Source organism: Delphinapterus leucas, unplaced genomic scaffold (genome assembly GCF_059928025.1).
Source record: "Delphinapterus leucas isolate spDelLeu-1000000601 "Yukka" unplaced genomic scaffold, BTC_Dleu_Yukka2 spDelLeu_asBTCV2_sq25, whole genome shotgun sequence".
Classification (NCBI taxonomy): Eukaryota; Metazoa; Chordata; class Mammalia; order Artiodactyla; family Monodontidae; genus Delphinapterus; species Delphinapterus leucas.
Window position 1 is genome coordinate 13182229 of NW_028322234.1, and position 16638 is coordinate 13198866.

General features: G+C 52.4%; 1 protein-coding gene across 1 annotated transcript in view; it reads right to left on the reverse strand.

Moving 5' to 3' along the window:
* The window catches only part of CERS4 (ceramide synthase 4), a 34007-nt gene that overhangs the window by 4647 nt on the left and 12722 nt on the right, over positions 1–16638 (reverse strand). The window contains exons 2-7 of the mRNA XM_022557147.3: positions 3955–4128; positions 1595–1712; positions 1191–1309; positions 1035–1092; positions 585–635; positions 136–228 (exon numbers count right to left, since the gene is read on the reverse strand). Coding sequence (XP_022412855.1) covers positions 136–228; positions 585–635; positions 1035–1092; positions 1191–1309; positions 1595–1712; positions 3955–4127 — 612 coding nt within the window. The 5' untranslated portion in view covers position 4128. The remainder of the gene's footprint in view (positions 1–135; positions 229–584; positions 636–1034; positions 1093–1190; positions 1310–1594; positions 1713–3954; positions 4129–16638) is intronic.

Genomic DNA, 16638 nt, shown 5'->3' on the forward strand with positions numbered 1-16638 from the left:
GGGGGTTGCTTGGCATGTGGACCCTACGCCTCCTGCCTGAGACACCAAGGGTCTCTGGGAGTGGGGTGAGGCCACCCCTCTCCTCCTGGAACTGGGTCACGACCGCCCCAGGCCAGACTCTTGGCCTGGCCTCACCTTGCGCTTGGTGTCGAAGGGCAGCGTGATCAGCAGAGAGATGTAGAAACTCAGCTCCAGGAGATACCAGTGGTACAGGGCCGGCTTCAGGGGCTGTGGCAGGGAGTGCAGGGTTAGCTGTGGGGAGTGGAGGTTCCCACGGGACATGGGGCGTGGGGTAGGGCCCTTCCCATTTGCTCAAACCCATGACACAAGAATCCCAATGAGTGAGGAAGGCATGAGCTCCCCATCCTTAGAGGTAATCAAGGGCAGTGGTTTTGTGGCAGCTCCTGCTTCCAGTGTGTCCTGACTCCTGGCCCCTCTCCATTCCACACGGGAGCCAAAGAATAGAGTGGGATTCAAGGGGGAGAATGATGGTGTGATGTCCAGCTTTGGCGCTCTTGCCTGTGGCCACAGGAACTCTGCCCTGATCCTCCCACTAGCCTCCAAACACCACCCCTCCCACTCACCTGCTGTGGGTAACTGTCCCAGCACATTACCGGCGTCCACAGCCACGATTCCTGCAGGGACACGGGAGTCTGAAGTTGTCCAGAGGTTAGAACCCAGCCCCCCCAACCCCCCAACCCCAGGCCTGGGGCCTCCTCAGGCCTCCCTGGCCCTTGACATGCTGCTGTCACTCAGGCCGGCTGTTTCCTGCCTGGTTGCAACTCTGCTCTCACTGTAGACCAGGGGCTGATTCAGAATCCCCAGCCCAGACACACAGTAGGTCCTCTCAATAGGCACCCATGGAGTGAACATTCACCACGACCTGGCCTCATTCCCTCCACCCTCCCTCTCTGTGCCTTGGCACATGTTTCCCCCTCTGCCCGAACCCCACACACCCCTTCCCAATCCAATCCAGGCCCAGCGTATACTAGGTGCTTGAGGGATAGGGCAGGTGAGCTGTCAGGTACACTCACGTGGTAAAGAACCGAGATTCCACCGATGAAGGAGCACAGGTAGAAGGCGAACCTCCAGCTGCAGGCGGGGAGGGAGCCCCTGAGGCAGCTGCCAAAGGACCAGACCCCCCCGCCGCACCCCCAGACTCCCCCTTCCCGGCCCCACCCTGGGCTTACCTGGCCTCACAGAACTTCTTGGTCAGGCAGGGCCGGTCCTGGTTCCGGCGTCTCCGGAACCAGTGTTGGGTCTGTCGCAGGGTGAGCCCACACTGGGTCGCCAGGAGGCTCATCTGGGGCTGGGGAGGGAGTGATGGGGGCCAGGGTCACAGAGGTGGCCTCCTGCCCCTGTCCCAGGACAGGCAGGACCCAGCTCTGCTCCCCCCCTCCCCTATAGCCCCAGACCTCGCCTGTGGGGTGCTCTACCTTTGGAGATGGGGGAGTAGGGGGTTTCACAGGGTGCGGGTCTCCCCAAAAAGAGGCCTTATAAAAACCCAGCTCTGCTCACAAACACCCCCTCTAGAACCTCCCCCAGGGGACCCAAGCAGGCCAATGGGGAGGGAGGAGGGGGTCGGGGATCTCACCTCTGTGGGTCTCTGCCCTTCCATAAGGAAGTGTTTCTCCAGCGTGGCATTGGGCTTCACCGGCCTCCTGGTCTGGTTCCGCACACCCAGCCACCGGCTCAGGGGCAGGCCTATGAATCTGGGTGTAGGGGAAACACAGCTTGTCAGTCCAGGTGGGGAAACGGGGGCTCACTGGGCCGCATTTTAGGACCCTGGAGGCGGTAGCCTGGCTGTTGCATTGCACCCAACCTAAGAGAGGAAGCTGGATTGGTCTTCAAGGTGGGGGATGAACAACTTTGGTGGTACCCAGGCACCTTCACATCATCCCAAACCAGGGATGAGAGTCCCCTCGATGCCTGTCTTATGATGGCCTGGGTCCTGATCTGCCCCTCTACCAGGCTGGGGGCCCCCCCGCATGGGCAGAAGCAGGTCTGCTTCTTCTCAGGCCTCCCTCCACCCAGCATCCCCCCCTCCCTTGTGCACACTTGGAGGAGCTGGGACCCTGGTGAGTCAATTACCACATTGCCCACAGGGGGGCCCTCAAGACCAGGGGTCAGGACCAAGCTGCATGTCCACCATCCTAATATCACCTTTCATTGGGGGAAACTGAGGCTCAGAGCAGCCCAGCAAGGAAATTATTCCAGACTCAATTGTGGTGGGGGGCAGGCGGGGGTGGGGTTGGGACATGACTGCCATTTACTGAACACTTAGGATCTGCCAAGCATGTGTCCAAGTCCACCTCGTGTGCTGGCTCACTTAACACTATTATTGTCCCCATTGTCCTGATGGGCAAACTGAGGCTCAGAGAGGCCAGAAACACGTTCAAGGTGACACAGCAAGTGAATGGCAAACCCAGGATTCATTTTCCCTTAACAGGGAAAACCTCTGCCTTTGTTTGACCCCAGAAAAGCTACTTCCAACCCCATTGCCCTTTAGAAAGGCAAGGGATGCCTTTGGGAGGAGTTAACACTGCCACCTCAGCTGGAGCCACTGGCTAAATAGGTGGGAAAATAGACCCAGCCTTCAAGGCCTGGCTGAATTGGGCCTCCCAGAATCCCTCAGGCAAAGCCTCGATCCTCGCTGAACTACCTGCTGTGTGACCTCAGGCAGGTCATTTGACCTCTCTGTGCCTCCATTTCCTCTTCTGTAAAATGGGGATAATAACAGTACCACCTCACTGGGTGAGGGCTGAGTTAAGACAAACAAACTGCTTAGAGCAATGGGTGGCACAGAGGAAGAACCCAAAGAGTGTCTGGTAAATACAGTGTCAGTGGACATGCCCTGGGTTCCCCATGTCCAGCCTGTGTCCTGGGAGCCCAGACCCTAGGAAGGTCCTCGTGAGTGGGAGAGTCAAAGCAAAGTATAGAACGCTCGCACGTCCCTGTGGCCAAAGAGTGGGACAGAGGGAAGGACCCGAAGTGAGGGCCAGAGGGGGTTTAAGGGCTTTGTGGGGAGAGGGTCAGGGCAGGCTTCCCTGGAACCCAGCCTTGAAGGAGCTGCAGGGGAGTGAGTGCAAAGGCCAGGGGGTCGCAAAGAAGGTGGGGGACCTGGAGGAAGGGGAGGGGGAGGGGCCCTCAGGCATGGAGGGGGAAGCCGGGGGAAGCAGGGGCAGGCCCGGTGGGGGTAGGCCATGGGGGCAAGGCAGGTCTGGGAGCTGTGGCCGCAGCATTAGTCAGGTAGAAAAGGGTGGGACCACCTAGGTCAGAGGGAAGGGACCCAAGAGTTGAACAGCCAGAGAAGGAGGAGGAACTCCAGTTTGGGGCAGCGTTTGAGTCACATGAGAAATGACTAAAAATCCACGGGGCCTGGCAACCAGGAGGGCGCTGGGAACCTGGGCAGGCGGCATATACTCGGGGGCTGGGTGCCAGGCTGCAGGAGGCTGGGGGTGAGTGGAGGGGAGCCCCAAAGCGGGGGGGGGGGGAGGGCTGGAGTGTCTATGCCCCTTCCTTTGGCTAGAAAGGGGAGCGGGAGAAAAAGGTGGTAAGGGAGAGGACAGGAGGTGGGGATGGGGGAGAGGTGCCCATACAGGGCAGAGGGAGGAGGGAGTGGGCAGGAGTTCCTTTGCTGACTCACTGGCCTCTGCAGACCCATCGTAGGTCAGCAAAGCAGGCACATCCCCTCCAGGGCCCCCACTTGTTTTCTGAAGATGCTGGCACACCCAGACCTGAGCTCAGCCAGCATTCCAGGCATCAGAGACCATCGGAGTGGGGGTGGCGGCAGCTGGGGGCAGGATGAAGCCCAGAAAAGCACTCTGACTCAAAGCCAGGCTCCGTCCAGGGACACATGAGGATGAAATCACACAGATGGGAGAGCACAGGGCGGGTGCTGCGCACACACGAGCGATGACGGGGTCAACCTGCCAGGGCACAGCGGACACTCACCTCTCGAAGGTGAAGCGCACGGCCACCAGGGCCAGAGCCAGGGGCAGGGCCATCAGCATGTCCTGGGGGTGGGCGTAGACCAGGCCATCGCGGTCCTCCAGTACAGCCCATGAGTTGTTGGGTGGTAGCCAGAACCTCTCCTGCCATAGCCACTCATTCAGGCTGGACCACATACTGTGGACACAGGGTCCAGTTAATGGAGAACTCTGCACACAGGATGGGTAGAGTGGGAGGGCCCAGCACCTCGCCCTCACACCCCCCAGCGCCTAGCAACCTGAAGTTTATTAGAGCCAGTGTTAAGGATAGACTTGGGCTGGGTGTCCTCAGGCAAATGACCTGACCTCTCTGAATCTCAAGTTCATCTGTAAAATAGGGACAGTAATACCCACCTCTCAGCCCAGGCTGATACGGCACACGAAGTGCTTAGCGCAGTGTTCACTGACCCTTAAATATAGCTCACGACAGTAGTTATTATTCTGTACTCTACAGACAAGAGAACAGCGGCCAGAATCAAGGGAGTGGCTGATCGGGGTCACGAACTTGAGGTCTCAAAATGTCCGGGAAGGTTTTCTGCCACTGTGGGAAGGTGCCTCTGATACAGCCCAAAGATGAAGGATTTAAGGAAATCCACAATTCTCTCCCTGGCCAACTATCCACACGTGGACTCCCCTTGAGGTGTGAATGTCGGCTCTCTCGCTCGCTATCCCACGAGCCCGGCTGCAGCTGGGCGAGACAGCCTACTGCGTGATCGAGCTTACTGCCAGATACTGAAGCAGTGGCCGAGGTGGGCCAATTTTCCACCACGAGCTGCTGGGGAGCTGCAGTGGGGCCCAGCTGTCCTGATGACCCCGCATAGCTTCTCCTGGTCCCAAGATTTAAGACTAAGTGCCCCAACCCCACACTGGTCCCCACTTGCAAAGTTGGTTCATTCATTTGTTTGTCCGTCCATCCACCCACCCACCCATCATCTGTTCATCCATTCAGCCATACCGTCTGCTTGCCCACCTGTACACCTACCCAGCCAGCCAGCCAGCCAGCCAGCCTGCCATCTATCCACCCACCCACCTACCTGTCCATCTTCCCATCCATCCATCCGCCTATCCATACGTCCGTCTACCCGTCTGTCTACCTGTCTGTCCATCCATCCATCCACCCACCCACTGTCCATCTACTCACCCATCCATCCGTCCATCCATCCACCTATCATTCATCTGCTCATCCAGCCAGCCATCTGCCCGCCCACCTGTGCATCTATGCGCACAGCCATCTGTCCATCCATCTGTTCATCCACCCACCCATCCACTCATCCATCCATTCGTCCACGAGATATCCTCTGAGTGGCTTGTACATGCCCGCCTGGGGCTGGATGCTGGGGACACAAGCAGGGAACAAAGCAGACACATTCCTGTCACCGTGAAGCTCACAGCCCAGCAGGGGGAGGCAACCAATACACAAGTAAACAGATTCATAAATAAATAACACAGTGCGATGGGCCTGGTAGAAAAGAAACAGGGTGGTGCGATTTATCAAGGAAGGTCTGAGCTAGGTCTCAGCTCATACACCCTCTGAGCTGAGACCTAGAGGTGAGGAGGGCCTGGATTTGTGCAGAAGTAGTGGTGCTGCGAAGGGGGCTGGGAGGGGCTTTGCAGAGAAATGAGCAGCAGGTACAAAGGCCCTGAGGCAGGATTGAGTAAAACTGAGTGTTGGAGGACCAGTGAGGATTCCTGTGTGTCTGGAGCAGAGTGAGCAAGGGGAGAGCAGGGGGAGGGGACGGGGCAGGTCATGCAGGACCCGTGGAATTTGGATGATTTCCTCCAACATTTTATGATGAAAAATTTCAAACCCACAGAAAAGGTGAATTTACAGTGAACATCTATATACCCGCCACCAGACTCTCCCATTCACGTTTTGGTCTATTGCTTCATCACACATCTGCCCATGTGTATCCATCCATCCCTCTATCCACCCACCAGTGCATTTCTCTGTGCATTTCAAAATAAGCAGCTGGGGTGGGGGGGAGGGATAAATAAGGAGTTTAGGATTAAAATATACACACTATTATATACAAAATAGATAATCAACAAGGACCTACTGTAGAGCACAGGGAACTATACTCAATATCTTGTAATAACCTATAAGGGAAAAGAATCTAAAAATTAAATATATGTGTGTGTATATATATAACTGAATCACTTTGCTGTACACCTGAAACTAACACAACATTGTACGTCAACTATATTTCAAGAAAAAAATTTTAAAAAGCAGCAGACATCAAGTCACATCACCCCTAAATATTTTCAGCGTACAGATCATTAACGAGAGCTCGATATTGACGAATGTGTTTTTTTTTTTCAAGGTAAAATTTACTAGAGCAAAATGCATTCATGTTAACTGTACAGTTGCTCAGTTTTGACAAATACACGCACCTGTGTAAACCAACCTCCGGCCACAAACACTCCCATCCCTCCACAAGGTTCTCTCTTGGGCCCCTTCCCAGTCAGCCTCCATCTCTACTGTCCAAAGGTAATGTCTGCTCCAGTTTTTTTTTCCATCAGGGATTACTTTTGTCTGTTCCAGAACTTCATATAAATGGAATCACAAACCCCGTCTTTGTGTCTAGCTTCTATCACTTGTGTAATATTTTCGAGATTCATCCCTATTGTTCCAAGATCAGTAGCTCCCTTCTTTCTTTTTTTTTAAAAAAAAATTTATTTATTTGGCTGTGCCGGGTCTTAGTTGCGGCATGCAGGCTTCTCTCTAGTTGTGGCGTGTGGGCTCTAGAGCGCACACGCTGGGGCTCAGTAGTTGTGGCGTGCGGGTTTAGTTGCCCTGCAGCATGTGGGATCTTAGTTCCCCGACCAGGGATCGAACCCGTTACCCCTGCATTGGAAGGTGGATTCTTAACCACTGGACCACCAGGGAAGTCCCGAGCTTCTTTTTTTCTTATTCCCTAATCTTTGGTACCAAATGAATATACCACGATTGGTTATCATTTGCTTGTTGATAGGTGTTTGGGATGCATTCAGCATTGGGGAATTATGAGCAAAGCTGTTAAGAGCATTCACATCCGAGTCTTGTGTGAACAGAAGTTTTCCTGTCTCCTGGGTCCATCCGGAGGAGTGGAATTGCTGGGTCATTCTGCATGTTTTCCTTCATAAGCAACTGTGCTCTGGGGTGGCTGTACCATTTTACACTCCATTTCGTGCAGTCTGGGAGTTCTATGGCCCGTGTTTTTATTTTAGGTGAGATGGCAAGCGGGGGGGGGGGTTGGTTCCATACAGGAAGTGGCCTTGGAGGCCAGAATGGGGGCCCACCGAGATAATCCAAGATCGTTCCCCCCATCTCAAGGTCAGCCGATTAGCAACCTTAATTCCATCTGCAATCTCACTTTCCCTTTGCCACGTTAGGTAGCGCATCCCCAGGTTCCAGGATTAGGATGTGGACACCATTAAGGGTGCGTTATTATTGAGAAAATTCACTGAGCTGTGCATCTATGTTGTGGGCCCTTTCTCTGTGCAGATTAAAATGTCTGCCTTGGGGCTTCCCTGGTGGCGCAGTGGTTGAGAATCTGCCTGCTAATGCAGGGGACACCGGTTCGAGCCCTGGTCTGGGAGGATCCCACATGCTGCGGAGCAACTAGGCCCGTGAGCCACAACTACTGAGCCTGCGCGTCTGGAGCCTGTGCCCCGCAACGTGAGAGGCCGCGACAGTGAGAGGCCCGCGCACCGCGATGAAGAGTGGCCCCCGCTTGCCACAACTAGAGAAAGCCCTCGCACAGGAATGAAGACCCAACACAGCCAAAAATAAATTAATAAACTCCTACCCCGCAAAAAAAAAAAAAAGTTTGCCTTGAAAAAGTCTATGATTCTGCTAAAATATGACACAAATGAACTCATCTATGAAACAGACTCACAGACATAGAGAACAGGCTTGTGGTTGCCAAGGGGAGGCGGGGTGGGGGAGGGATGGAGTGGGAGTTTGGGGTTAGCAGATACAAACTATTACATATAGAATGGATAAACAACAAGGTGCTACTGTATAGCACAGGGAACTATATTCAATGTTTGAATATATCATTGAACTATATTCAATGATAAACCATAATGGAAGAGAATATGAAAAAGAATGTGTGTGTATATATATATATAACTGGATCACTTTGCTGTACAGCAGAAATTGACACAACATTGTAAAGCAACTATACTTCAATAAAATACGTAAAAAAAAAAAGTCGATTCTGATTTCAATTCCGACAGGTGGGTTTTTTCCCCACACCACCTCCGACACCAGCTGTGTATCCTACAATTCAACTCAACTCTGACACCATCTACATGGAGATACACCGGTCGAGGGCTCAGTCGCACAAGGCTGTACCCATCCCACTTCAGACGCCAAGCTTCTGACCAACTGGCCATAGATGGAGGTCCCCACGAGCCCTCCTTGGTTCGATTAATCTTCTACAGCAGCTCACAGGACACAAACAGTTTACTTCCTAGATGACCGATTTATTATAAAAGGATATATAACTCAGGAATAGTCAGATGGAAAGAATCATAGGGCAAGGTATGGGGAAGGGGGTGGAGCTCCCACACCCTCCCCAGATGCACCAGTCCCTGCACATCTCCACAAATCTCACGTTCATCAACCTGGAAGCTTTCCGAACCCCCATCTTTAAGGGTTTTTATGGTGGCTTCATTACATAGTCGTAGTAATTAAATCCTTGGCCACTGGAGGTCCAGGGGTGGGAATGAAAGTTCCAACCCTTTCATCAAGAGGTTGGTTCCCCTGGCAACCAGTCCCATCCTGGGGTGACCTGAGTGGGGGGGCTTTCCAAAAGTCACCTCATTAACATAACAAAAGGCACCTTTATTCCTCTTATCACTTAGGAAATTCTCAGGGTTTTAAAAGCTCTGTGCCCGGAACCGAGGAAGGCCAAGTATCTACTTCTCACTATAAATCACAATATCACAAGTCAAATACAGAAAAAGAAACATTCTCAGAGTCTGAGGAACTGGGTGAACCAGGATGGTGAATGGATTTGGGGGCAGGAGGTGGGTTTGGTGTTGGACAAGTGGGGGGGGGATGTGTCAATGAAAAAATATTGCCTGCTGTATCAGTGAGCAAAGGATGTTGCAGCCAACAAGCCACCACATTACAGCTGCTGTCCCCCTTCCCCCCATGGTGAGTCCTGAGGGAACTCAGGATGGAAACAGGATGCCTGCCATCTAGCTACACCCACCCACGACAGTGCACCCCGAGGAGACTCAGGATGAGAAAGCACAGATTACTGGCCCAGACAGCTGAGGTGCGTATCAAAGAAATGAATTCAGTAAGCCCAGATTCTTGCATCTTCCCATACAGAGAAAAGCCCAGAATTCCTTAACTTGAGCTATCTGGTTTTCTTTTAATAAACAGTAATCTTCTGATGTTCTGACTACCTGGTCTTTGTTGCAAAAACCCCTGTATATATTTGGGCTCCTCCCTTACCTCTTTGGAGCAGTTCCCTAGAGCTACCTGAGAGGCTGTTTCCTGGGCTTGAAGTCCTCAGAATGTCTGCAGAATAAAACATAATTCTCAACTTTTCGGTTGTGCATTGTTTTCCATCGACAGTGGATTTGGGGGCCGGAGATGGGTTTGGTGACAAGAAGCTCCTCCAGGGTTGGGGCAGGGGATGAATGCAATCCCCCAGGGAAGGGGTGTAGATGAGGGAGCAGCCCACAGCCCACGCCTTATGGCGTCCAGGTTCAGGCATCATTGCAGGGATTAGCAGTAGCCGCCACCACTGGACACTCCAGCGTGGGGGGGGACACCAAAAGGCAGCAGGCTGACAAATGGGCAAAAGTGTCAAACAAACAAAAAAAGGAACAGAGTGTCGCTCACTATCCAGTTATACAAAGGGTTAAATTGCAACCTACAGGCATGCGCCCTGAGGGGAATTCAGGATGGGAATAGGATGAGGCGTTTTGTGCTTTGGATCAAAGGGTTCCTGGGTAGTTCAGAGGCACAGCAGGAAGAATTTCAATGACCTCAGATTCGTGTATCTTCCCATACACAGACAAGCACGAACATCATTAACTTGAGATATCTGTTCTTTGTGACTGGCAGTCATCCTTTCCCAAGATGTATGCTTGATTGCACGCGTTTCCTAGTCAAAAAAATTCATATATATTCTGGCTACTCCCCTACCTCTTTGGAGCTGTTTACTCAGAGCTACTGAGTGGCCTTCTTCAAGGGCTATAGTCCCCAGTAAAGACCCAACAAAACGAAAACTCACAGCGCTCCTGTTGTGCATTTTTCTTTAAGACAGGTGTGTGGGGACTTCCCTGGTGGTCCAGTGGTAAAGAATCCGCTTTCCAATGCAGGGGACGCGGGTCTGATCCCTGGTCAGGGAACTAAGATTCCCACATGCCACGGGGCAACTAAGCCCGTGTGCCACAACTACTGAGCTTGGGCGCCTCAACGAGAGAGCCCGCGTGCCGCAAACTACAAAGCCCACGCGCTCTGGAGCCCACACGCCACAACTAGAGAGAAGCGCGTGCACCACAGGAGCCCTTGGGCCACAATGAAAAGATCCCGCGTGCCTCAACGAAGATCCCATGTGTCGCAACTAAGACCTGACACAACCAAAAAAAAAAAAAAAGAAAAGAAAAAGATTATATCATCTGCAAATAGATAGTTTAAAAAAATGTTAAAAAAAAAAAAAAAAAAAAAAAGACAGGCGTGTGACAGTGGCTAGTTTAGACCCACAAGGCTCGGGAGGCCCAGACAGAATAGACAGTTGGACAGGTGGATGGGGGAACTTCTGCCCAGGTGGTTGATCTCTCTAAAAAGAGATAAATTAGGAGTTTGGGATTAACATATACACACTACTATGTATAAAATGATAAACAACAAGGACCTACTGTGTAGCACAGGGAACTCTACTCAGTATCTTGTAATAACCTCTAGTGGAAAAGAATCTGAAAAAAATATATATACACACCCACACGCACACACACACACACAACTGAATCACTGTGCCGTACACCTGAAACTAACACAACATTGTAAATTAACTATATTTCAATTTTTTAAAAATGGTTTAAAAAAAAAGAAACCAACTTCACTAACAGGCAAATTTCGCTTGATCCCATGCACCCACTGGGGCATAACTGCACACACCCAGCCCATAATTCCTGGCCTCACTCCCTACAGCCTCCTAGCAGGAGCCACACCCACCACAGGGCATCTATAGCCTTCTCCTGAGGGGCCCTCCCACCCATCTGAAGACCCCCAGCCAGCTAGAGATTCAAGTGGGCAGTGCAGATGCCCCGTGCAGATATAAGTGGGCTGGGCATCCTGGGAAGGCCCCCAGCCAGCTAGAGCTGGAGCCAGAACCCAGGGATCCAAGCCCCCAACCCCATGTTCTTCCCCCCACCCAAGATCGGGTCCACCACGGCCATGGTGCTAGCATGTCATGATGAGCTTTGGGGACAAGTGAGAACACACAAGAGCGATGGCATCTCGTAATCCCAGGCCTCTGCCCATGTCCCCAGCCTCAAAGCCCACTATTCACTGTTTGACACACTCTGATACAATCACACACACTGTATGATTTCACACACCCCAGCCTTTACAAATGCTGTCCTCTGCCTAGAATGCCCATCTAATATTTATTGTCCCATGCTGGGTGCTGAGGACATAAAATGGTGGGGAAAGCTGGCAAGGTCTCAGCCCTCATGTCTGTCTGGCAAACTCCTATGCATCCTTCAAAACCCAGTTCAGTTGCCACTTGCTCCTGGAGGCACCTCCCGATTGCCCCTACTTCAGATCCAGTTAAAGCACCCTCTGCCAGCTCTGCCTCATTCACTGTGACATTGGAAGCTGGCCAGGCAGTCTTTTTGGTGGGGGGGAGGGTGGAAAAGGAAGGAAGCATGACCAGCCTCAAACCCCAGTCCCCTCAGCTGAAGCAGGCATCGCCCTTTCTGGTCCTCAAGTCAGAAGGGGAAAACAGAAATGCACTTTCCAAACCTGCGAGCCTTCCAAGGGGGCTTCAGACTGACACACCCGAACTGCAGAGGTCTTGGCCCTGGACCTCCTACCCTTTCTGTAACCTGTGTCTGTCTGTTTGCCCACCCCCTTTACCCTCTTGATAAAGAAGAGACTCTGAGGTTTGAGAAGTCACCCATTTCCTTGCATTGTGGTCGAGCAGGCCAGTGAGCCTGCATGTGGAACACGTGGGCAGTGTCTGGCACACAGAAGGGGCTCAGGTACGGCTGTAACCAGGCATCCATGGCCAGCAAGGTTCAAACTTCTCTTCCACTCCTGCCCCTGACAGATGCCCTCCTCCCGACAGGCAGGCGGGAACGAGGGTCAGGGAGGCACTCCTCCTCAACTTTCATTTTTCCTCTTTTGGACCCCGGCTCCTCTGCTCATTCCCGTTGACACTCTGCCTCCTTGGGCCTCAGCTGCCCCATCTGAAAAATGGGTACAGCCAGATCTTCTGTTTTACTGCACCGTTGTGGGGGCTCAGGAAGCTAAGCAGTTTGTAAATGCTCCATGCTGCTGTTGCAGTGGATTTGATTCCTGCAATTTACCCATCATTGACCTTGTCATTGACCTTGCCACTCAGTGTTTCAGTCCCCTCATCTGTAAAATGGGAATAACAATGCCCCCTGCCTCCACACGGAAGGGATTGGGAATAATGCCTGGGGTGGAGCGAGCACTAAGTATAACACAGTTACTATTAGCAGTAGAGAGGAGGGGGCAATGGGGAGCAGTCTGGAAAGGAGGGTGCTGGTCTGCGCAGGTTCCCAGTGGTTCTTCCTGGACACACCCCCCCACCGCCCCTCCCCCAACGCCCACCCCGGCCTCTGCAGCCTTTCCTTAAAGCTGTAGCGAATGAATGAGCCCGCGCCGGCTCACCCAGGGCTGCTGAGGAGTCACTTGGAGAATCGCCAAACGGGTGGCCAGCCTAACCAGCCTGAGGCTTCGTCCTCCTCACCGCACCCTGCCCCCTCTCCCCAGCCGGGTCTCCCAGCCCAGCTGCTTCTTAAAGGCACTTTGGTCCCACTCCCAGCCCTGCCCCTGCCACCTGGGAGCCAGACTCTGATAATCCTTCTTAGCGGCTAAAAATATCCCCAGATTGGGGAAGAGAGAGAGCGAGAGAGCAGGGCTTTGTGCTGACACGTGGAGGGGGGAATGTCGCTCCCCTGAACCCCCAAAGGCCCCAGCACTGCCCAGCACAGCAGGGCTGTGCACAAAGGTTGGTTTTATTTTAAATCTAGCTGGAAGTGTAGGACTTGCCCGGGTTGTGAAAGAAGGAAATCAATTCATACGCCAGATGTCTGGGTTGCCCAGGGAAGAACAGACACACACATACACACTCACCCGGCCCCTGCAGCCTCGCCTGCTGCCCGGGGTCACCTGACTCCTTCGGCTGGAGGCCCAGGCAGGGAACACATGATGGACTAAGTGGGGTTTATTTGTAGATAACCACAGCTGCCCCTGCACTGGGCCCTGGCTCCTCCACTCTGGCCTCTCTGAGCAGGGTCCCTGCGGGGTGCTAATGACCAGAGATGCAGCCAGTCCAGGAGAAACCACCTTCAAAGACCCTAAGGAGGGCCCCAAGTCCAGGGCTCTGCCTCGACTCAGCCCCTCATATTTAGACACACTCCTGCCCTCCACACTCTGGCCCTGTTAGTATCCCCACCCTCCCCACCTCCCCCACACTAGCTCAATTTACTGTAATGGCTGCTTGGTGGGATTCCAATTCACCAAGCTCATTCCTGCCCCAGGGCCTTTGCATGTGCTGTGTCCAACCCACCAAGTTCATTCCTGCTTCAGGGCCTCTGCATGTGCTGTCCTCCCACACAACCTCTGTCTCATCATTCACATCTCAGTTCAGTATTACCTCCTCAGGAAGTCTTCTCATCACTACCAAAGAAGCCACCATATTATACCATCTTCTTACCCTATTTTGTTGCTTCAGCCCCCTCACCCCACTTGATCTGTTTTCTTATTCACTTGTTTGTCTGCCTCATCCCAAGACATAAGCCTCACGAAGGCAAGAATGCTGTTTAGTCACTGCTGTATCCTCAGGGCCCAGGACGATGGTAAGTACCCACTAAATGTTTGCTAAGTGGATGAAAAAGCAGGTAGAACAGACACATGGACAGGTGGGTGGATGGGAGGACTCTGGCTCAGGTGGTCAAACTTTCTAGGAAAAGAAACCACCTGCTTTACTGGGCAAGGTTAGCTTGATCCCCATGGTGTAGGTCCACTGCCTCCTTGTTTCAGAACTGGGAAGCCAGGGGCTCAAAGCAAGGAGCAGCTGGACGCAGGTCACGCAGCCAACAAGGGAGTGAGTCAGAGCTAGAAGCTCTCCAGGGTGGGGAGGGAGTTGCTCTGCCCACCAGTGAGCTCAGGGCTCACAGGCCTGTCTCTGCCTATCAAGGTTTCCCAGGGAACAAGGTCCTACACCGCCACCACCCCGTCCCAGAGCCTTTTCAGGGCCCCAGAAGCTCACACATGATTGAACTTTGCTTTCTTAACATCTATACCACCCCCCAACCCTGTCCCGGGCAGACTAAGGGGGGGTCTGGGTGAGCCAGGCCGTGTCCCCCAGAATCCGCAGCCCACTGGCCACCCCTCCTCACCACAGCCTACACCGCCACCCCTTGGTGATGCAGCCCCCTACTGCCCCCCAATAAAGCAACCAACAGTGGGGCCATGAGGGTTGCTTTGCAGCTGCCTGGGGGCTGACAGTGGGGTCCCCGACCGCCTGGAATCTGCTCCCTCCCTGCTATAACTCCTGCACTACCCCACACCCAGGTGCTAGGATTCCCAAGAGCATCCCCCAGCAGTCCAGGCTTTTACATAGGTGGTGCCTTTTCCCGGAAGTGCCCACACCCCCTTCACTGGGCCAGTTAAGACCTGGGTCAGATTCAATTCCCTCCTTAAGAGGCCTTTTCTACCCTTCCCACCCTAAGGAAGCAGAGCTCCCTCCCTCGCCCTGCCCCACCCCACCCTAGGTCTTTCTTCAAAGCTTCTGTTCAGCCCTGGCTGGCCCTAGGGAGCTTAGAGAGCTGAGTCTCTCCCACTACCAGACAGGGAGGGTCAGATCAGGAAGAGATCTCTGGGGTCCCCAGTATCACCTAGTGTGGGTGTGTGTTGGGGGTTCAGTCAGGGAGGTTTCAAGAAGGACTGAGGGAGGAGAGGGGAGCAGGTCTCTGGAAGTTTGAGGAGGGAAATGAGCAGGCCCAGCCCCAGAGGCAAGCCGGGGTGAGGCAGCAGGATCTGATAGGTTACCTGCACGGGACTGGGAGGGATAAAGCATACAGATGGGAGTGTAAGGGGAGCTTGGGCTATTACAGTTGAAAAAAAAAAAAAAACAAAAACAAAACCAACACGACTTTATTGAACGACATGCAAAAACCATGCATGTCTAAAGTGTGTGATTCAATGCATTTGACATATGTACCTACTGGTGGAAATCATCACCTCAATCAAGATAATGAACATATATATCCATCACTCCCCCGTATTTCCTTATGTCCCTTTGGAGTTCCTCCCTCTCTTCCTTCCAGTGAGAGCTGGAAGCAACCTGGATGTCCAATGCTGGGGAGCAGAAACCTCAGGATTCCATACTATGAAATATTACATAAGTGTTTAAAAGAAGGAGAAGATAGGGCTTCCCTGGTGGCGCAGTGGTTGAGAGTCCGCCTGCCGATGCAGGGGGCGCGGGTTCGTGCCCCGGTCCGGGAAGATCCCACATGCTGCGGAGCGGCTGGGCCCGTGAGCCATGGCCGCTGAGCCTGCGCATCCGGAGCCTGTGCTCTGCAACGGGAGAGGCCACGACAGTGAGAGGCCCGCGTACCGCAAAAAAAAAAAAAAAAAAAAAAAAAAAAAAAAGAAGGAGAAGATACAATACAGATAAATCTGGAGGACATGATGCTCAGTGAAATAAACCAGTCTCAAAAAGACAGATACTGTCCGATTCCACTTATAGGAGGTCCCTAGAGGAGTCAAATTTATAAAGACAGGAAGTAGAATGATGGGTGCCAGAGGCTGGGGGAGGGGGTGGGGAGTTGTGTTTAATGGGGACAGAGTTTCTGTTTGGGGAATATGAAAAAGTCGTGGAGATGGGTTACACCACAATGTGAATATACTTAACGATACTGAACTGTGCACTTTAAAATGGTCCAGATGATAAACTTTTTGTTATATGTGTTTTACCACAATTAAAAAGTTTTTTCAATTAAGAAAATATCAAATTGGGACAAGGGGAGGAGGAAAAGCTCTATGTTCACGGACTTGGGAGGATCACTGAGTGGAAAAAAATGAAAGCAAAATGCAGACAGACACTAATGGCCTGATACGTAACTCATGGAAATGGAAAGCCACCAAAAGAGTTCTGTCTTTGGTAATAGCGGAGTTAGCTGCATCAGAACCGCCCTCTCAGAGGTAACAGTGATAAACTCCGGACTACATACTAAAAAACTACCTGAAAGCTCTGGCGCTGCCATATGGTATCCATTAGCCACATGTGGCCATTTAAATGTCAATTCATTAAAATTAAATACAATTTAAAATTCTGTTCTTCAGTTGTATCTGCAACATTTCTACACTCAATAGTCACATGTGGCTTGCGGCTACCACATTGGGCACATGTCGGTGTCGATACGGAATATTTCCATCATTGCA